A 23,811-nucleotide genomic window follows, 5' to 3' on the forward strand; every position below is an offset into this window, starting at 1 on the left:
GTAAAAATCACCATTTACTGTATTCATGTAATTTGTATTTATTCTGCTTTAGTGATTTTTCTGGGCAAATAAACACTCAGTGACCAGAGAGAACTTATTCAGTTCATGTGTCAGTTTATTGTGTCTGTGTCAAAATACTGTGGCATTTTTTTTTCTCCCCCGCCTCTTTTGTATTTCATTTATATGAATGTGAATTTGCAGTTATAAAAAAAAATAATATGAGCTTGTGCACCTTGCTGGGTTGTTTGGGTTTGGGTTTAATGCTGATGAAGACGTCGAGCTGCTCCATGAGAGTTGTGATGCACTGCGTCTCTACCTCCACCTCCTCCTTAATATCGAACATTAAAACCAGCGGCAGGCAGCCCTGATATAGACAGACACACAGAGACACACATATTAAAGCCTGCCACTGCATTTCTCATTGACTTCAGCAAGAACAGACAGCAGACTCGCAGCAAAACCACAGAGCACCACTGGGAAAGAGATCCTCTATAATTTCAGCCATTCTCTCTCTCTCTCTCTCTCTCACACATAGCTGGACGTCCAACTGGCCTACTTAAACCTTTTACTCCACATGTGGACTGATCTGACTGAGGAATCATTTAAAGTTGAGAGATTAGTGTTCTCCAAGTACACTGAGACACTCTAATGAGGCATAGCCGGTAATTTAAAAGAAAGGGCTTTGGGTTCTGTTCTCTGTAAAGCAGATTCATGATGACATTATACAAATAAACCTGAACGCATGAATCTAACTGTACTGAAAAGATGCAGGACAGCCTTCACAGATCACTTAGTTTTAAAGTCAACTTGACCTTTTGTTTGTTTTTTTTGTTTTTTTACCTTGTTAGTTCACGTCCCTGGTCATATTAAACATAATACATCATATGTCATTTGAAAGACAAAATTCCTGCAACCATTCATCGAAATCTAATGACTTTGCTTCTAAAATATCTTCTGATTTTTTATGTCACTGTGCACCAGGGACAGGGAAAAATAATATCAACCAATAACATGTTTTACAACTCACTACCATATCCATGCCTATCAGAAAGAGAAAACACTGTCCTAGTCCAGAGACTAATGTGAGACAATGTGATTTTTCATTTACACTGACTTGAACAGTGAGTCAAATTTAGTTAAAATTGCATTTAAAAACAAATATGTATCAGAGATCACTTAGAAAAATTTACTAGGAAAATGAAAAAAAGCCACTCAACAATAATGAGACATTAAAATAAAAGTAAGTAAAATAAAATGTGGTTAAATATCTACACTATTGATTTTAATAAAGCTGTTAAAAAATAACAATCGAAAAGACTGAAAACACAATACTAACGCTAAAGCAGACTCATAAGCAATAAATATAGTGAGCACCACTCCCTGCCTGATATCCTTTATGAATACCACCCCCGGAAAGCAAATCTAGCAAATCTAGCAAATCGCTGATTCAGAATTCATGAGCTGTTCCCAGATACGTGACATCTGCTTTTGCCAGGTGTTGGATATTTTGCCAGCTGCTAAAATTTCAGCATGCAAGCTCATTCCATTTGGAATATGAAGCTAAACTGGCTCATTCTTGATCCCAGCATCTACACTAACTTTGATACTCCTGAAAGTAATGAACCCTTCTTGGAGCATAAAGGATCCTACATATGACTGTCTAGGGACATTTATGTGTCCAGACAAGACAGAACAAAGGGATATCTAGTTAACTGCAGGTAAAGACAAAAAATAATAATTCAGCCGAAATTAACATATGCTTTGATTTTTAGAGCCTATAAAACAGAGGCACAAAAAAATGGCAGCAGAGAGATGAATAGATTTGAAAGTGTTTTATTATCCCCGAATATGGAGCTAATTAGAGAAGGAACCAAATTCTGCAGAGAATTTTTACTTTCTGGAGTTGAACTACCCACTTTTTTCTTCTATTCCAAACCATGCCAGGTCAAACATGAGTTAAGTAAATTAAGTAAACAAATACTAATAAGAGTTTGTCTATTCATATATAACCATGTCCACTGTTAGAAACCACAGTGCACATCATTACCATGAGCTGCTGTCGGGCGTCACACACGGCTTCCACGCTGCCCTGTATGTAGACGGTGGAGCGGCGCGCGTGGCCCTGTGTGTGAGAGTGCGTGTTGGGGTCGGGGAAGTGGATGTGGGCGCCAGTGCGCTGGGTGATGTGTTTGAGGTTGGCTCCGTTTCGCCCCAACAGGGCCAGGTGGTGCTGCGGCGCGATGTCCAGCTGAGTGCTGACCAAAACAGATCCAGCCATCGAACCAGCCAGGTGGTCCAAGAGCAACGCAGTACCACGCTAGAACACACACATACACATATACACGTTCAATAGGCAAGCAAACACATGCATCGATCACAGGTGTGTACAAATGGATGTGAATGTTGCAATTCAACTACACTGTTTTTGGATTAAATAAATCTGTGATTAATCACATTTTGTGCTGTTGATATTGATTAATCTTCTTTAGATTTTTCTTAAATTTGACTCTAAAGGAAGATTTTCTCTATTTAAAAAGCTCTGTGTGTTGTCAAACCTACAAAAGACAAATAAAGCTTTATCAGAATATATGTATTACTTTTAATAATTCAATCACAATATTTCAGTATGCGAACACAGGGTTCACATGATCCTGAATATGAAAACAACAAAATGAAGACTTTTGCTGCAAAATTATCAAAGATCATTTTCAAAATGTTTCTTTTTTTCATGATATACGTTGTTGGGATTGGGTTTCAAACATACAAGAAATATCAATGCCACATTATGAACAATACCATCTTTATTAGAAATAAAAATGTGTTGTACATCAATTGTTGTTCTTTTCAAAAACTGACTATAAACAAAACTATTTCAAATGGATATACACCATTTTAAAATGAAACCCTTTATATATTGTTGCTGTTGGAACAATATATAATTGTATGTCCATCTTTGTTTTTCTTTTTTGTTTTTTTCAAACATAATATGAAGACACTAGCTGCCCTTTACATTGTGTCAAAAGTTCATAAACAGATCAATACAAATGGTCCAAAATGACTCAGAGCAAAATCTTGTTACACTGAATATTTTAGATACACACACACTCAATGGTTCAACTCCTCCATGATTGTAGCCTCTTGCTTTCATTCATGCAGCTTTGTGATTCTTGTTACAGTGGAGGCTCTCGAGGGAAACTTGAGCTCCACCAAACTGTTGCTTTTGTTAGTTAGTTGCTTGTTGATCCATATTTCGATTACTGTCCGGCATAGTCAGTGTAATCGCTTTAAAGACCACTTAGAAGCTGCATTTTTATGAGAGGGGCTACAATCACAAAATTTATCTTATCAGTGTACAGCTGGGCTTCAGCCTGCACTACTAGATGGTTTAAAGAGTCAATTTAGAGAAATGTGTTAACAAAAATAAAATATGCAACTCTCTTTCAGTAGCGTTTGAGTATTCAGTGTACTTTTAATGATAATTCTGAAATTGCACCAAAGCAACAATGGAGATGCATTGGATCATTCCTTAAAGAATCGTGATCAACAGCTTTATGCCACTAAGGGACCCGTTGTTCAGATCAGGCTAAGCAATTGGTGGCACTCTGTCGTAAAATGTCGTTCACCTCAAGGAAATCATTTGGGATGATCAACACGACCATTGAAACCACAAACTCACAATGCCAGAGGACAAATGACAGACTCGCAGGCTTGTTCTTGAGAGGATAGCTGCTCTGTGAGTGTGTGGTATAATTTCTGGAGACTGCACAGTAAAGCCAGGCTTTCTCCATTTCACATTAACTCACCACACAATGACCTACTTTCTCTCTCTGAACTGAAGGCTGAAAAACTCTCCGCTAAACACAGTGCACTCTTTAAACTCTGCTCCCTTTCCTCATCTCCATTCTGCCTGCATTTTAGTGGGCAATATCACTAATTATATCTCTAAGTTAGAGGTTTATTGATCATTGTTAAAACAAAACATTTTGCCACATAACCAGGAAAAAATATACAAAACCAAGGGATAGAAAACACTGAAATTGTGACATGACCAAAGAAGGCTCACACCTTTGGTCAGTGTAGCTGAACTACTGTAGATGTAGATGAACTACTCCTTTGAATTGAATCAAACAGGTATCAAACACAGTATGCTAGCAACACCTCAGCAGCCACCTGGGCTACCAAAGCAACAGCCTAGCAATGCCTTAGCAACCACCTGGGGCAGTACAGCAACAGCCTAGTGACACCTTTGCAACCCCCTGAGATACCATAGCAACAGTCTAGCAACTACTAAGCAACCACTTGAGATATTATAGCAATGGCCTAGCAACACTCAAGGAACCACCTGGGACACCATTGCAACAGCGTAGCTACACCTTAGGAACCACTTGCAACCACCTAGGTTATGTTAGCAATGGCCTAACATATTAGCAAAAACCTGGGTTACATTAGCAACAGCCTAGCAGCACCTTAACCACCACCTGAGATACCATAGCAACAGCCTAGCACTGCCTTAGCAACCACCATCAAGCAAAGCCCCAACAAGCTGGAATACCACAGCAACCTTGTAGCAACACCATAGCACTTCCTGGAATTACTATATAAACTATCCTAAATAAAAGTATTCATTGTAAAAAGGGCTGTATAAATATGAAGAACTATTTGTTATAAATCAAAAACTAATATTTTGATAAAAACATGAAAATCTAAATACGAAAATCTAAAATGCACGATTGTTGTAATTAGTGCGTTTTCTGTCAGAATTCACCTCTGTAACTCAATTTACAGCTGTAGGTGGTCATTACAGTGAAATGCAGAACAGCTGGCAGAGGCCACTGTGGGGTCTAAACAGTGTTTTGGTCCATTCACCATCAAACATAATGTAAAGGGCAGCTGGTGTTTTCAAGTAATGTTTAAAAAAAAAAAAAGTTATGAAGGTGTGAAATGATTATGGCAACTGGCTGTTTTTCACCCAATTCTGCTCACCTTGACTGCAGCAGCGTTGCTCTGGTTGCCACGGACGACGGCAGTGTTGCCATAGAGATGTGAGGGCGGTTTGCAGGCAATAGAGACGTTGCAGGACTGAGAGATGTGCTGGACGATCGGAGAGTTACAGTCCAGAGGCTCCAGTAGACCACTGCACTCAAACATCAGAGCCAACGGCAACAACTCCTAGAGAGATTTCAGATATCATTTATTTCTTTCTAAAATTTATTTTATTTACTTTTGTATACATTGATTTATATTAAAAGGTAAAATTACCCGTATTTTAGCTCTTGCACCCTCCACCCCTGCTGGCTGCCCTGCTATAGATACCTGAGTGAGAGAAGGGAAGAGAGTGAGAGAAGGGAAGAGAGAGAGAGAGAGAGAGAGAGAGAGAGAGAGAGAGAGAGAGAGAGAGAGAGAGAGAGAGATAGATTAGTGTATACAAAACTCACTGTCAATTTATTGCAGACCTGCAGAACTACAAGGTTTAATATCCACGCTCTGTTCTGTATATGCACATATGTACATATAGTCGCAGTTTGAACACCCCTAAATTACATGTTTTGTTAATTTGCAATTCTCTTTGTGATTCTTTGGCATTTTTCTACAAATTTTAGTCACTTTTTAATTTATTTGCTGAGGTTAACAATATGTTAAATTCAGCACAAAAAAAAACAGTAATTGTGCATTATATTGTGCAGAAGTGTGTTTCCTGTGGAGCATGTGTTTTCACTCATTTTTAATTAGAAAACCAACAAAACAAGGAACTTGACCGGGGCGCCCAAACTTTTACACATGACTGTACTTATCCACACTTTACTTTTCTTCAGTTAAATGGGTCAAAGCTCGAAATGTTCTTAAGAGTGCGTGTCTGTCTGTCATCACATCCTATCAGCATGTCACACAAAACAAGTTCAGAACCAAGAGCCAATCAGATTCAACAGCTCACTAAACGCTCATATCCGCTGGCCCAATAAAAACTTTCCTTCTGTTTCTCTGCCAATAAAAATCACTTAACTGCAGGACCGCCCCCGCTGGGAGCTAACAGTAAGTGTTAATGTTTTTCCAAAGACTTTGATCACAGTGACTATTCGAAATAATGGCGACGTGTTGATTTGAAAATGTTATTTAAATCATAAGCCAGCGATCCTGATCTACTCACACAGGTCTTGATTACAGATTCCAACCAAGAATCAACACAGCCACTGTAGATAAAGTATCAGCAGGTAATTATTGGTTATTTCTCATTCAGCTGAGTGAGATGGAGGCTGAGATGGATTTCATACAGAGAGGTTAGTTCTCATTCCAGTGGTCAGGGGCTGGCCAGCTATTTTTTTAAGGCTTCAACATGTTTGCAGTTCTGAGAGACAGAGTTGGATAAACTGCTTGCTTCTTCATTTATTATTATCTTTTAGAAATGGGTAAAGAAAGAGCTGGAATGTTTAATTTTGGGATTATTTAAGCAATTAAGTTTATGAATGTTCAGTTCTTTCATTTCTGAATCAGGTACTTACATACACTCCCACGACCTTTATCTCTTGTAAAACTGATTCCTTCTAGAATCATGTACAAAACCAAACCTAAAAAATCTAATTTTATAAGGCATCAGCTTTGCCGGCTGTAATCTAGACGTTTTCTGGTGGTGCGCTGGCTTCTGTTCATACGTCAAATTCAAGATCGATTTATGCAGCACGTTTTACAATGGGTGTCGTCATGAAACAGCTTTACAGAACATCTAGGTCCAAGTCTCAAATGAGCATCGCCAAGGGCAACAGTGGATCGAAAAACTACAAGAGCAAGAGGAAGAAACCTTGAGAGGAACACACATATGTGGACATTTTTGTAAATGTAGTCTCTGCCCTGCGTTTTGGCCTCCCGTCCACAGAAACAGCATTTTCAGTCACTGAAAACAGGTTTCTGAAAATTCTGTCTAGTGTTATCAGTGTTTTCATGTAGAGGGAGAAAAACATCAGCGCATGCACGTTTGCAAGTTAATGGTGACTGAATGTCAATGATTCTAAAGATAAACAACTTGATGATCATTAAGCAAAGTCAGATTGGAAATAAATCCTGACTATATAACTCAAACGGGTTGAAAAAACACTCAGCTTATCTGCCTGATTAAGACTGCCCAGACATTTCAGAGACGGTGGCGTAGCCATGGCAACGTAAACAACTTCAAGGCAAGTGGGTTTTTTTCCCTTTTTAAAGCTTTTGTTTTCAAGCAAAAATCGAAGTTTGAATCTGTGTGAAATATTGATTTCTGAACCCATCCTCTTCTTATTGACACCGGATCACAAAACGATAAAACAACAAGAGCAAAGCAATTTGAATAAAGAATAAAGATGACAATGAATATTTAATAGTGAATACAGAAAAAAGAACTGAGTCTGCCAGAACCTGGACAGAATCCTATCAGAGTAACAAATGACGAACAGATCTATGAAAACCAGTGTCTACTTTTAGAAACATATTGCAGTGAAAAGAAAAATAAATCCATGAAAATTAGTGACTTTTAGACGCTGTATAGACGCACTCAGTATAGTGAGACAGGTGAACAATGCATAAGACTGAGCAGTTCTTGTCTGAGTTAATGCAGGCACCAGTCTGATAAGATGAGTGGGGTGAGTAGGCTCATGGTACAGCAGAAGGATGAATAGACATGCAGCAGCCTCCACAGTAGCTGAACTGTTCCTAAGTGCAGGTGCAGGCGGATCTTGTGACCGCACCAGACAGGTCAGCATGGGCAGCTATTTACACATGAGCCCGCCTGGTAATCTCACAGGTATTTTACTAGATCTTGTGCAGGCAAACTGCTGTGTCAGCTCCACCAGGATTTGGCTCATGTTCACACTTAAACCATTCCTGTTTAATTACTGTTAAATTCCTGGCTAAAAGTGTATGTGTGAAAGGGGCTTTAGTCAGGAACTCTGACTTAGCTGAAGGTGCTTTGTGAGTCAGACCCCTGTTGGGGTCTGGGTATGTACCTGATTGCTCTTCTCGCCCTGGCTGTTCCTGTTGGAGTCAGGGAAGTGGATGTGGCAGCCTGTCTCCTCCATCACGCGTTTAATGTTATTCCCTCCCTTCCCGATCACGTGAGAGTGCTCTGTGTGCGACACGTCCATCTTCAGGGTCACACGGTTACTCTGCAGGGGTCAAAAGGTTTTGCAGTAAAAACATTGGGTCAATATGATAAGGAGAATGTCATATTATGGAACATACAGGGAGCACAACAAATTGCTTTGTTAGTGCAAGATATAGAAATCCTACATTTCCTTTTTTTTCCTGCTTGCCTCACCTTTGTGTCGAGGACGGACAGAATTCTCTCTTTGGCTTCTCTCACATCTTCCCTCCTCCCACTGACCTTGATGTGAGGATCTGAAAATAAAATAATGAATAGAGAAAAAGCTCAGAAAATGGCAATTTGTTAGAAGTTGTGAAGATCACTTTAGAAGCTAAATTACTTTATGCAGACTAAAATTATTAGCTAAAATTCACTCATCCCAAAAAAAACAAAAAAACAAATATATCTTATGGCCTATGATAAACAGGAATTAAGGTACACCCATAAACACACATTGTTAAATTCAACTGATTGTAGCTTTAAGGAAAACAGAGTGGAATAAACCACAGCACTTCTTTAGTTACTGCCATTTCACACACGTGCACGCACACACACCAGTGCATACAGATACACACACATTCCAGTGAGAAAATGTTTTTCTCTCACATTCTCCCACACACACACACACAATGTGAAACGTACATGAGATTTATAGTCCTGTTCTAAAAATAGCACTCTCCAGTTGACTGTAAAGAGTGCCTGAATTTGCTCTCTCCTGTGCTGATCCCCGCCCCCCCTACACACACATGCTTGTTTTTATGCTTTGTCAGGATGTAGGGTCATACATGTGCCCCGTATATATATATACACACACACACACAAGGACCTATATGTAATAATAATAGGCCCCACATGTATTATATATTCAAACAACATTTGTCATTTATATTTTTTTTACTATTTGAGAAGGACAACATGCTTTTTATATTTTGTGATGCGTGGGCCAGTGGTACATTAAAACTGAGTTTTTTTTATCTCTTGATAACTCTTAATTTATGAAAAGTTTGAAGAAGGTTTTGATCTGTTTGACCTGACAGCGATGTATTAATATATATATTTGAAAATACTATATACATATAGACATATATAGTATTTTCAAATGCTAATCTTAACCTCAGGAACTAAACAGTTTTACTCTAAACTTGTAAATGTTTTACTTGTAAAAAGCACTTTGTGAAGTAAGGAGCATTTTATTGGTCTCGTAGGTCAGAACTGTTTTCTCTGGTGCTACTACAAAGTCTGGACACTGTCACCCTAAATTTGCACAATCTCTCTCTCTCTCTCAAGTGGGCTGTTTGAGGATTTCTGGAAGAGTTTGTAGACATTTTGAGTTTGGGATTAGACGAGCAGAAGAAGACTGAGCCAGGGGTGATCTGACACGCCCTCACACGTTTGTTGTTATACATTGCTAGAATGTGAAGTCATCTGTATCATCCGTGTTGGGATAAAACCGAATGTCCATGTGGGTCGTTTTAATTTTTTGACATAATTTAAACCGCTGACTGGTGATAAATGTTCCAAAAGAAATGCTCCAAAATAATAATAAAAAAAAATACTTTCATTTAATTAAGATGATTAAATAAAGAATTTTGCCATTTACTTCAATTAAAAGTTACATCTATTTTTCCTTCGACTGTAAATTTACCTTTTGGGGATAGGATTTGTGTGTGTGTGTGTGCGCGTATGTGAGACAAGAAACTAATCCAACTTCTAACCTTTAATTAAACACTTAACATTTTTTCAGTTTATAAGAATATATTATAAAAGTTTATATATTAAAAAAAATTTCATAAAAACCGTTTACAAAGTCAGCAGTTTTAGTCTGGTTCTCCTCCAAAGTCAGTATATTACAGGACGATAACACACACACACACACACACACACACACACACACACACATACACACATACACACATACACACATACACAAACACACACACAGGCACACAGTTGTGGTGAGTTGTAGTTTGGGGGGGTGGGATGTGTTAGGTCTCTTTTCCTGCCATATGGTAATCATCAGCTCTCAGAGTGTGTGTGCGTGTATATACACTAATGTTTATGCATGTTTTAGAATGCTGTTACAGAGAATTAACTTTGTGTGTGTATGTGTGTGTGTGTGTGTGTGTGTGTGTGTGTGTGTGTATACCAATAGTTCAGTCTCGGCAGCCACACACACATTTCATACATTAAAGTTCTGTCTACAGTCACTGTTTATACAGTACACACACACTAAATGACAGGGGATGAAATGTTTCTACACTGGGAGGAATGAGATCTTTCCAAAGTCATTCTACAGCATGAAGATTTAACAAAACGTAGCTTACTTACAAAAACTAAAAAAGCTGAAGAATTTGCTGTTTAGGTGAGGTTTAGCTACAGTAACATATTGGTAGAAAATCCCCTTAAAAGACAGGAATGCAAGCATGTGTGAGGAAGAGTGAGAAACAACTGATTCACTTTTACTTTCTTTTCCTGTTCATGCCGCTTACCCCCACTGACTTTCTCATTAATCCGTCTGTAACTTTACAACACAGCAGGTGTGTATCAACACACAAAATTCCACGTTTAATATGATGTGGTGCAGTGGTGTCTCAAAAAGACACAATCTCTGATGTAACAAAAACTTGCGCCTGAACACGTGCTTTGTGTTCATGTGTTAATGTCCATATTTTAATGATTGCACCACACGCACAGCGCACATGCATGCACACTAGAGGTGTAACAACACACAGGTTCAATATGATCTGAGTGTTGACTCTGAGATTTGATTTTCAATATATTATGGCTTAAAAGTATCTTAATCCTACTGAGCTCAAATTATACTCTAGTAGTTCTGAAAAACTTAGGGAACACATCCAATTTCAATTGGCAATTGCAAATTTTCAGACCATTATTATGATTTCAATGCAATTATTTTATACTGATTAAACTCCAGGGGCCATATTACAGACACCTCTTAAGTCTAAAATCTTATCTTATCTGTTTAGTTACCATAACAACTTTAGTTAGGACTCAATTTAGGACAGCAGCTATTACAGAAGTTAATCTTATCCATTAACTGCAGATAAGAAAACAGTATTACACAAATATCCTAACTAGACTAAATCTCAAATAAATACTGTCCTAACTTTAAGATAAACCCCACGCTGCCTTAACTTCTGTTTTAACTGTCTGTTTCTACTGTTTTATGCAGTGACAGGCAGCATAGTTCACTATAACTAGAATAATGATGTTACATTTATCTACACTGAAAACTGTGCTTTGACCTGTGAGGTTTTTTTTTAAAACCCCAGACACTGCAGAGACAATCTTCACCGGCCACTCTTATTACCTTTGTGTGTTAATGTGGATGAAAACTCGTCAAATACAATATTACAGTGATGGTGGTGAATAATGCGGAGTTAGAGCTGAACGTGTGTCTGTTTATTACGAGGTATTACGTTAGAGCTGTCGGTTAAAGTGTTTGGGAAATGAAACCAAAACTGGAGAATGTTGACACTCTGATAAACAGCACAAAGCGCTGACACGACATTATTGACTTTCAGTTTATCGCGCTTCAGTTTTGTTTGACCTTTTTTATAACGGTAACTAACGTTAGCTGCCTGGCTTATTGCTTGATAACTTTGATTACATGTTTATGTTTCAGCTGTGCGCATCTGGTCAGTTGCTAGGTAACAGACATGACAGTTGACTGTCGACTTTGAGTGAGTTAAGAATTCTTAACTTGAGATAAGATGCTGTAAGATAAGATTCTTAAATCAAAATCTTTTTCTGTAATACGAATTTGTGAAAAATCTTATCTTGACCTGTCAGATCTTAACTTAATACAAAAAGATACAAAATATCTGTAATATGGCCCCAGGTTTGCTTTTTAAGCCAAAAAGAAGCCCACATTTCCCCTCTTAAAACTTGAGACAATATTGAATAATGTACACTATAATCTAAATTGCCGCCTGATGAACACTGGGATAGGCCCCAGCACCCTCCACGACCCACATAGATAAGCACCATAGAAGACGGATGGATAATGTAAATTGCAATATGAAAATTGCATTTTTTGTTTCAAATCAGAATTTCAATATGAAAACAATTAATCATTCAGCCCTATATATTACTTGTTTGGCCCGGATACAAATACAATCCCAACAGAACTTTTTCAATGTCTGCTTCCTGGCTTCCTATCAAAATAAACCCAAAAAAAATAAATAAATAAATCACAGCCTTTATAATTCAGAAGATCTTCAGAAAGACAGCCGATCATTTAAGCGTGGGTGTGTATACTGCATAAGCCCCGTCCCTTCCCTGCCCACTTTACTCTGATAAAACTCACCCAGACGGCTAGATCATCTAATTACTGACTGAGATTTCCGCAAAACATGCTGAATTCAAATTTAAGGCACTTCTGACTCTTCTGGCTCCCTATACTGTGCCACATTCAAAAAGCATTCCCGGCTGAAACACCTGATAATGATAATGGCAGTGTGAGTGGGCGGTTCTGAACTGCTGTGGGCTGATTATGTACATTATTTATTATTTTTTTTTTAATTATGTTTTCATGACTTCACAGAGACAAATAATTACAAACTGGCTGATTTTCATGATGCGGCATCTTAAAATTCCAATACGTTGTTTTGATTTTTCTATACTATTTTGAAATTGTTACACCCTTATAACACCATCTCACAAAAGCACAGATGCACTATGGTGTCCATATGGGTTTTTGGACCTTTTTTGGACTTGGCTCCGATCTTCAGTTTGGAGGGCCAGGCAATCTGAGTGCTCGTTTCATCCATGACCTGCAAAACACACACAGACAGACACACCAGACTGAGAACTCAGCACAAACACGCATTGCATGCAACACAAACTCTCAACAGTCAATCTTGCATGTAAAATTATTAATTTACATGTATAATAAAAGAAACACATTTGTACATATTGTATTTGCAATAACCAAGTGTCCTACAGTATCAAAACAGTCTGTTGCAGCTTTGGACAGGAAATATTTTACATTAATTAGAACATTGTTGTTTTGGTGACCACAGTGGTTCTCCTTGCCAATCTGATCTGCCCAGACATATTGCTATCTTGTTTATGTCATTAGATCAGTAGACAATGTTTAGCTACAGCAATGAGAGCCTCTTGGTGTAACACAAGCTTATTTAACACCTTATTTTACTTAAGCCTTATTTCAGAGTGATATTAGCAACGGGTCGCCAATGGAACAGCATCTACGACACCAAAAAGACCAGTTCGACATGGGGACCACACCATCACACTGCAGTTAACAAATTTAGACAAAATCTGATTTAATGCAATTAGTTTCATCTCTGATCAAACAGGTTTGCTATTCTTAAGTTAAAGTGTGTGATAATATAAGTGCAGGTGAGAACAGCGTCTCAGGCACAATGTGATCTGAAACCACCTTCAGGGGTGGTCAGGGATGCAAATGACCACGTAACATTTGTACTGTGAATGCTAAAGTGTCTGGATGTGTCTCCTACAGCAATGCAGGACTGTCTTAATCAACTGCATTATCGCAGTAGCAGATGTGTAGATGCAATCTACAATCCCATTTCCAAAAAAGTTGGGACACTGTGCAAAATGTGAATAAAAAGTAAGTGCAATGATGTGCAGATCATTTAAACCCTACATTTAATTGAAAATAGTACAAAGAGAACAAATCAAATGTTGAAACTGAGAAATTTTTATTATTTTTTTGAAAAATATATGCCCATTTTGAGTTTGATGGCAACAGCATGTTCCAAAAATGTTGGAACGGGCACAACAAAAGGCTGGTAAAGTTGTGTAATGCTAAAGAAAAACACCTGGTGATTAATTGCCAAACGGTTTAGCAACATGAATGGGTATAAATCAGAGAGGCTGAGTCTTTTAGAAGTCAAGATGAGGAGGTGTTCATCACTCTGTGAAAGACTGCACGATCAAATAGTGCAACAATTCAAAAATAAGGTTTCTCAACGTAAAATAGCAAAGAAATCTCTGTATGCAAGGGACAAGGCCAAAAAACAGTATTTGCTGGCCATGAACTTTGGGCCCTTAGATAGCACTGCATTAAAAACAGACATGATTCTGTTGAGAAAATTAGTGCATGGGCTCAGAAGCACTTCTGAAAACCACTGTCTGTGAAAACAGTTTGCCACTGCATCCACAAATGCAAATTAAATCATTAAAAAGCAAAGAAGAAACCATATATAATCAGAAACCAGAAATGCTGCCACCTTCTCTGGGCCTGAGCTCATTTAAAATGGACTGAGGTGAAGTGGAGAAGTGTCCTGCGGTCCGACGAACATTTGAAATTCTTTTTGGAAATCATGGAGACTGTCCTCCGGGCTATAGACCACTACTGTGGATGGTTGAAAAGGTCAAACGCAGAGTGCTTTAAATCCATCTGCAGGTCAGGTCCTATTTTAAGTGTTATGACATGCATGTGACCAAGAGCTTGCAAGTATGGTGACGAACAAAACAAAAATTAAAGAAGCGCTTACTTTAGCTCCATGAGACAGTTATACAGCACCCTAAAATGACTGTAAAGAGAGCTGTTGTGCACAGAGAAGAGTTTCATGAGGTCATAAATTAGCAGCAAATGCACTTTAAAACTCCCTAAATGTACGGTATGAACACTTTGTGTATCCACATGCACATATGGCACAGGCAAACGAGTGACAAAATACAGATTTGACATTTAACACACGCCCACAACGTCTACCCACACACATAGGTTTCAATTATGCTGAAATGTGCTAAGAAGTCACATCTGACAAATGTGTTCAAGCTGTTCTTAGAGAGTCTGAAAAACATGCACATAGCAACTATCTTCTCTAACACAAGCCTGTCAGCCTGGTATTTGTTCTCTGGTGTGTGTGTGTGTGTGTGTGTGTGTGCATTGCAGCATAGTGGTCAACCAGCTACAATCTACCATAAATGGCAGGGTAACAATGGGAACGGGACATAAGTGGGGTTTCCATTCAAACATTTCACAAATTTAGAGACCGATCAGCGTTTTGTAAGCCCTAATGACGATTGCCAACTGTTCTTTAGCATGAACGGAAGATGACAATTACAATTAAGGATGACATGATAATAAATTACACAGTCAAACACACCAAACATGGTTTTAACTGGTTTAATAATCTTAGCCCTGCAACAATCTCTTGTGAAATAGGTGTGAAAATCATATCAAGGAAAGCGGCACCATTCTGCTGTCGCCACGAGAGGGCGCACTTCTGAGATGACGGGGGGGGGGGGGGGGCAGTGCATCAAATGAAGTAAAATGAGTCACCAAATATACTTTGGCAATGTCTGAATGTGGAGTTACATATTCCCTGTTCAGCAATCGCCGAACTGTTCTCCTGTGACCAAGTGTGAGTGATGGGATAAGTGCCATAGTTAACTATACTGTCCTACAGCGAACTCACCTCTATCCTAACATCCTAACAAGCTTTAGCAGCACTAAATCACGTCTGCTCCTCACAACTACAGCACTGTTACAGCACCAAACAGTCATATTTTAGTATTAGTGCATTAGTTTGTCTGGTGCGAGAGAATCACACTGCAGTTAATGCTTTTACACAGAGAGCGTCAGATATATTGCGGTTCACCTCTCAAATGACTACAATACAATAGAGAGACCCAGATGTCTGCTAGATGGTGTCTGAAAACTGTGATATGCTCTGACATGCATGTGGTAGGAGTGATGGCAGGAAGGCGGTGTGATCCATCACTGACCTACCGTTTGCTGTTCGTACTAAGCTGAAAAAACTAAACGGTTTAGCACTTGTAACCAGGTAGCCTGGCACTCGTCACCACACAACTAAAAGAAAACATATTGTTTTCTTAAACTATGACTATTACAAAAACTGCGGCCGTGCTTTTCTAGCTGGTAACAGCTAACCAGAAACTTTCTCCCACAATCCCATGACAGATTTGTGTAATGTTCCAGTTTTTGGCAAGTGTTTGTCATGTTCTGACCATAAAGGATAGTTTAAAACAGCAACTGACCACTCAGGAGCAAAAATCAGCCTTCAAACCTGAAAGAAATAATGATTTGACATGTATCATGATAGTATCGATATCAACTGATATTAATTTTTTTTATCGTAATAACATTTTTGGCCATATTGCCCAGCTCTAAGCCGGGGACGTGTCAACAAAAAAGCAATGGCAGCCACTGATAGCAGTGTTGTAAACCAGGTGTATTTTAATTGTTCAACAGAAAACAGGACCACTGTAGGCTAAAATGCTGTTATGTCTTACTCCCATCCACACATGAAAGACCCCATGCAAGTGTATGCTATGTGTTGCTTCTAAGCATTGCTCATCAAATGCACATCCTCTGCTCTTCAGTTTGTAATCCAAAATAAACATAAAATAAACTCTCTTCGATGACAGAAGAACAATAGTAAACAAAAAAGGAGCATTCCCAGTGCATCCATCTCGTTTACGACCAAAACCAAGTAAACACATCAGGCTGTACTTACGATCTCCAAAGTCATAAGTAAGAACGTCCGCAGAGGATTTGAAAGGCAACATTATACACCTGAAACCGTTTTTCAGCTGTATTTTCAGACACTAATGACAACAAGATGAACAAATAAACAATTGTTGCAACAAAGCAGGCGAACTTGAATTGTTTTTGGACAAAAAAAATTACTAAGAGTACATCTCATATTTCTGGCATGGCAGTCTGCTTTTCTTGTTCAAGATATTTCAAGCTGTGCTAATCAATCTTTCACCATTTCTGCTCATGCGAGGTGAGGAAAGATGTGCTCAAGAGACTTTGGCTAGTCTAGAAAAGCACTTATTTTCCTCAAGTAGCGAACGTTAGACGAGGAAGCCACTCGTCATCTCCACAGCCAGTTTAGTGCTAGCCAGTGCTAGTTTATTGTCTCTGTCATGTTTTCTTTGCTCGTCTTGCTAACCTCTGTTCTCGGCTGGATGACACACTAATGCTAAAAGTTGATGTACTGATGCTAAAAGTTAAAACGGTGCTCACTTTGCTTCCCTCACGAGTCATGTTAGTTATTACTGTTATAGTTATTGCACATATGCTCACATATTTTGTGTCGTATCTTGGCTCTCACTATCTGCCAAATAGAAGGAATACTGACCGATCACATACAAAAGCCGAAAATCTGCCAATTACAATTTACAGCCAACATTAGCAGAATTAGAATTAAAATTAGCAGATTTTAGAAAATCAGGTAAAAGAAAACGTGAATTAACCATTTTTTTCATCAACTACTGTTTGCATGTGACACAAGGCAAGTGTCTCACTCACTGTACACGATGTGTACAGCATAAAGATTTGAACCCTTATTAGCTTATTATATAGCTTATTATAAAAAAAAAGATCTCCAAATAAATCTTTTTTTTGCTGTCCCACCTCGCCATCGCTCAAACCCCTGCTCTGAGGAAATGTAGTGCCAAAAAATGTTTCCATCACTGTTTTTCTCATTTCTCCTTTATCTATAAACCATCTTTTCCATCTTTTTGTAATATTTAGGCATTTTTTCACATTTCTGGATTATCAATGCAGTTTCTTTTTTTTATGCACATTTTCAACATCTGAGACTTAAATGAATGCTAGCTTGGTTGCATTTATTGACGTGTAGTAGGGGTTGATGGGTATTTATCATTTTTCTCATCTAAATCTGCATTTTAACTTGCTGATAAAAGGCTTTTACATGATAAATATCCATTTCTAACGCAACTGTGACTAAAAGAAACACTTCTGGCTCAATGTCCCTTCCATAGCATTACTGAATAAGACAAAACAGGTCAACATCACATCAAGTGCAATCAATCAGCACATCAGCAGCCTGTCTTAACGTCCCATCCACAGTGTTACTGGACTGGACAAAGGCTGGACCACATGTTCACAACTACTAACGCTCTCCACACAGGGAAATGGGTTGAAGACTTAATGAATCAGTTTTTATGGTTACAGACAAAAAAACTCTGCCACAATAATGAACAGAAATAATGAGCCAAACAACAGATGAACCAGGCTTTGAACCAAGACAAAAGCGTCTGAATACTTGTTTACCCTCGCTGCATGTAGTAATGAGTTCTAATCATCCCATACAAATTAATATCTACAGAATTACAATCATTGCAGAATTTGATGCATTGTAACATCAAAACCTTAGAAACCAACACAAGCAGTACAGAGGAATCCTAATCTCAATAAGAAATAGGAATGCTACTTTGAACTGTGGGCAGGTGATGGTTGAATGCAGAGCTGCTTTGGTTGGTATCTGGAAACATATTAAGCTCAGTCCCGCAGAACCAGAGCAAATTAGGCCTTCACAACAGGAAAGAAAACAAGCGAATAAATAAAGAACATGCTGCATTGTGCACATGAATACAGTGAAGAGACATATGGTTGGTGTAGTGTAGCAGGTAACACCTCTGCCTTCTATGCTGTAGACTGGAGTTCGATCTCCCCACATGGGCAAGCACCCTGCACTATACCAATAAGAGTCCTTGGGCAAGACTCCTAACACTACCGTTGCCTACCTGTGTAAAATGATCAAATTGTAAGTGGCTCTGGATAAGAGCCTCTGCCAAATGTCGTAAATGAAATGTACACAAATAAACACAAACATAAATAAAATGAGAAGACACTTAAATACGTAATAATACACATTATTAGTTTTAGGTTGGATTAGGCTGGTCACAATTATTACATAATAACATTACTGCAGTCATTTGCGCACACAATTATCTTGCACACAATCCTATCTTTATATTGCAGCGAACAATTAAATTGGGTGTGTTTTTATCTGTTGGATTGAGGCAAATTCATGTAAATAAAAGAAAGCAAACAGCACATTAGAGACACCTCAAGGGTTTTACAACAACAACAAAAGTTCAAACGTCTGACTGATGTTACACTCTTAAAAATGATGGTTCTTCAAGGGTTGTTTAGTACAGAAAATTGTTCTATTCAGAACCATAAACACTCAAAGAACCCTTTGCAGGATTAAAAGGATTAAAGAGTTCTTTGCATCATTGAATGGTTCTTCTTCAGATTGACAGAGAATGTGCTGTAACTGGTTCTATATAGAGCCTTTTTGAAAAAGGTTGTCAAGCTTGTAACAACAGAAGAACCCTTTTGGTGCTATATAGAACCCTTTCAAAAAGGTTTTACATAAAACCGTCCACAGCACACTCTCCATTAATTTGAAGAAGCCTTACATGATACAAAGAACCGTTTAATCATGCAAAGGGTTCTTTGAGTGTTCACGGTTCTATATAAAACCATTTTCTTTACTCAAGAAACCCTGAAGAACCATCTTTTTTAAGAGTGTATAACAACTTTTTGGGCAGCAGTGAGTGGTGTTTATTTGATGTTTGTTAACACCTTTAGGGGGCGGCGGTGAGTAACATTTATTTTATGTTCGTTAATGACGCCTTTAGTGAGAAGCAGTGAGTAATGTTTGCTTATCTGAGTTTAAGATGTGCGTCATCATTTGGAAGCATCAACAACAAAAAAAAAGCAGCTTTTCAGCCAACTTGGCCATTTATCTTTCAAAAAAAGAAACTGTTAATTGTCAATTATTCATATGATAACTATAAGCTGTACATGACAACTGTTAATAATTTCATGTAAGGCCTCAGAGGAAATATGATTTTCCATTCTAAGGTCAAGATTGAATTCGAATTTCCATAACAAGCCCCAAAAATCAAAACACCTGGTTTGTGTGGGTTAGAGATGAAACGATATTAAAATTGCATATCACGATTATCATGACCAAAATTATCACGATTATCGGTATTATCGCGATATTGTTCAAATGTGTTGAAAAGTAAAATAAATAAAAAAATAAATACTGATACACAAACTGAAACTCGTTTCACCAACTTTTATATTAACACAAATAGAATTGGCAGCAATATGCACTTTTTGTTTGCATAAACATTAAAAAATAAGGTCAATACAATTTTAGTATTACTTTTGTATTACTTACAATACTTGTAATACTCTGTAAACAAAAGAATAGCAAATGTATTAATATTACTGTTATTATTATTATTACTATTCTTATTCTTATTATTATTACTGTTGTAATTATTATTATTAGTAGTAGTAGTAGTAGTAGTAGTAGTAGTAATAATTACAATAACTAGGGATTTCCCTGCATAGAGAATTAAATCTCAACCAACTCTGAAGTGGGTCTTAATGGAAAATTACTACTTCTAAGAAGTGTTGCACTCGGGGGATTTCTGTCCGAACTGCATTTGCAGCATTATTGTGCCGTTGTGGCGCTGTACCCCTAATCAATACAGTGCACCAGGAAAAACAGCCAAAATCACAGAGGAATTGCGTGACCGCGCTATGAGCTGCAGACAGTGTAGAACTCACACAGTGTGTCCTCACCTGTGGAGCTGCTTCTCTAAAAGCATTTTAAAACTAAAACATAACTTAAAATTAACATGCATCTGAGCTGCGGCAGCAACACTCCTAAAGTTTAATCTCTGAAACTCTGCTTTCCTAAAAGAGGCACACAGCGTTTACTCGCGAGGTCCCGTCTCAAAGCACACTATCTTCCCTACGTAGTGCACTTCGTGGATCATGAAATAGCAAATCCTTCACCCAAAGAGTGCATGAAACGTTCGACTAAGTCATCCATAATCAACATTAACAACAGGCTACAAAGTCCCTATTTAAAACTCAACTGCTTGTTAATGATGATCGTGTTTGTTTGAAAAGTAGCGCACTACGTAGGGGACATTGAGTGATCTGAGACGGTGTTATTCTCCTCTAAGACAGGAAACACTGCACGCGAGACGAGAAAGGGGAGCTGTGCAGATTGAACTTTTGCAGTGTCTCGTTCCGGAGCTTGTGTGACTGTTAACTCAGAGCTCATTTTGGAGACTCTGCTCCACAGAAATGTGTGTTACAAGCTTTAGTTTCGATTCACAGCTGATTCACCGATTGTTTTTTGTTTTTTTTTTTCTTTTTTTGACGCTAAAAGCTTCATTTAACATTATTAATGAACCATAAGCAAAAGTTAAACCACACAAACCGTGACATTTCTTCTATTTCGAAGTCCCCACAGATTTCCCCACATTCTTGCCTGTTCTGTAGACAGGGTGGTCATCTTCAATTAACTTTCCTTCTGCATTCTTATAAAACCCAAAATATGACCAAACGTCAGACTTGGTCTTCTTAGAAGGCTGAAATATCTCTGAATCTCCGAGTTTTTCACATCGCGGTAATCGACCGCGGTTTTAACAGTACTGTAAAGTTCAAACGGTACTACTAACCGTCATTAATTTTACCGCGGTTTACCGTGAAACCGGTAACCGTTTTATCTCTAGTGTGGGTGTGTCAAACATAAGTCCCGCCTCCTCTTCATCCACATAGCCCTGATGGGATACATCCAGATATCCAAGTTTTAATCACCGACAGTGGTTTCTATGAAAGATGGCAAACGAGAGATGCTCTAAAGGGAGCGAGGGGCGGCGACAGCTTTTCATTTCCACACAGTTTCAAATTCTACACTGAATTGATATCAACACAGCCTCAGTACACATCAATTTGGTCTTTCTTCAAATTTTTCAAACTAGATTATAATTCTGGCTTTTCTCTATTAAAAATACTCTGACATTGTTTTGTACAGTCCTCTTCCTTCTCATTCTCTCTCGCTCCCTCTTTCTCCACTCTGAAAAGCTCTTGGCGCAGATCAGGGGATTCATGTGCATCTTGCTCCTCCGGTGCCTGAAGACTGTTTGCCAAACTGCAGTTCTCATGAAAGAGGTTTTGGCTTTAAAGTCTCTTGCAAGCATTACGGCTCCACATGGAACAACTTCAAAAACAATACACGCCGTCTTTTTTATGAATGTTTAAGTGTTTATATGGATCCACGTTAGCTGTGGCTAACAAAACCACTATTCTTCCTGAAGTCCGGAAGATGAACTAAATGTCAATGCTTTGTTGGTCATCAGCAAACAGCCGCACGATATTTTCACCAGAGGTTTTTAATCTAGGCTTCAACCACTGACAGTCAACATTTTTGTTCAATGTGAGACAAACACATTGCCACTGTATTACTAAGACTACTACTACAACTACTAATAATAATAATAACAATAACAATAATAATGCAGCTTATTTACACAGCATCATTAGTAATCTCAGTAGAAAAGATTTGCCAATACAATGGGATTCTCTAAAGCAACTGCGTATGTGTGGCGTGAGCAGCGCAGAACGTCTTGCTTTTCATTTCACTGCTCATAGTAAGAGCCCAGAGCTTTTGCTCAGGCTGCATGAGCAGAGCAGCACAGCATCCCAGACACGGCACTGAAACAGCGCTATTACTTCCTACAAAATACACCAAAATAACCAAAGAAAATCAATGCAAAATGAAACAGAAAACCAAACAAAACTTTTTTAAAAATGAAAAGTGAAAAAATCTTCAATTTATCTTTAATCTTTAATTAACAATCAAATGAAACGAAATACTAGTTACACATTAAATATTCAAATTCCCAACAGGATTTCACCTAAAGCACACAAAATGCCCCAGCTGTCTTTTTTAATGGCCGAATGTTTAAATCCACAGCACATCATGCCAAATCTCACAAGGTTCCAAAGTGAGACATTTAACAAAGTTTCTAGGGAGACCAAGGGCTTTTGGTTCATAAATCATAGACAGTTTAAAGTTGTCAGATAGACCATAATTAGAAACAGGCATAAGAACACTGGATCACAAAACCAAACACAAACCATCCAAAACTGGAATGAGAGTCTAAAAAACGAAGAGAGAAAGAGAGAAACAGGCCTCCTAACAACCACCTGGAAGACCAGGTAGACACCAAAACTATCGTATCAGATAAACAGCACTTAAAGTTTTCTTCTTTGAGAGAGAGGAGAAAATCAAGCTGCTTCAGATCTGAAAACATCCACAGGTGTTTCTGTCCATCCTTCCACTGAACGACTCAGCGCTGTGGGTCTGAAAGGATGTGTAGCTGTCAAGAAGCCTCACTGAGAAAAGGAGATGGACACATCAAACATAGAAGCTGAACAATGGACTGACCACCCCAGAGTCCAGACCTCAACATCACTGAATGTGTTTGATTACTTCAGAAAAGGATCAACCAACTTCTAAGACTGAACTTTGGAGATGTAAAAAAGGAAGATGGAAGCTGTAATAAAGGTAGAGTGACGCCCTGAATACTGATAAATTTGATTTTATATTTACTTGTTCAGGCTTCTGTGTAACTTTGTTACATATATCTTTTCAGCTTTTTCCCCCCCGACACAAAAAAAATGAATAAATTGCCCTTAATGGCTGTTTTAACGGGAAATTAAATAAACAAAGGGTGGTCTGATTTTTTGCCAAGTACTATATTTACACAAATTGCAAAATGTGCAAATTCCCCAAATTAATTCCATGCAACCCTGGATCTGTCTATTCATAAACCAAAGATGAAACACTTCCTATAACCCAGGAACATTCTGTTCTATGTCCCATGGAATTTATTCCTTCTCTTAACTCTAATCAGATCTGGGGGTTTGTGTTACGAGTTCCTGGTTCATGTCACCAAGCCTTTTTTTCCCCCCACCGACTAAAATTGACAAAAATAAAAGGAAACATTCTTCTCTGGGTAGGGAAAGTGTAAGAACGCAGCTGCTGTCTTAAATCACGTGCGCCCAGCTGTTGCAAAGGCTGTAA

General features: G+C 38.3%; 1 protein-coding gene across 1 annotated transcript in view; it reads right to left on the minus strand.

Moving 5' to 3' along the window:
* bicc1a (BicC family RNA binding protein 1a) overlaps positions 1–23,811 on the minus strand; it is a 72,248-nt gene that overhangs the window by 20,906 nt on the left and 27,531 nt on the right. The window contains exons 3-9 of the mRNA XM_036593797.1: positions 12,834–12,903; positions 8,282–8,361; positions 7,971–8,129; positions 5,260–5,313; positions 4,984–5,169; positions 2,048–2,317; positions 233–364 (exon numbers count right to left, since the gene is read on the minus strand). Coding sequence (XP_036449690.1) covers positions 233–364; positions 2,048–2,317; positions 4,984–5,169; positions 5,260–5,313; positions 7,971–8,129; positions 8,282–8,361; positions 12,834–12,903 — 951 coding nt within the window. The remainder of the gene's footprint in view (positions 1–232; positions 365–2,047; positions 2,318–4,983; positions 5,170–5,259; positions 5,314–7,970; positions 8,130–8,281; positions 8,362–12,833; positions 12,904–23,811) is intronic.

This window comes from Colossoma macropomum, unplaced genomic scaffold (genome assembly GCF_904425465.1).
Source record: "Colossoma macropomum unplaced genomic scaffold, Colossoma_macropomum, whole genome shotgun sequence".
Taxonomy (NCBI): Eukaryota; Metazoa; Chordata; class Actinopteri; order Characiformes; family Serrasalmidae; genus Colossoma; species Colossoma macropomum.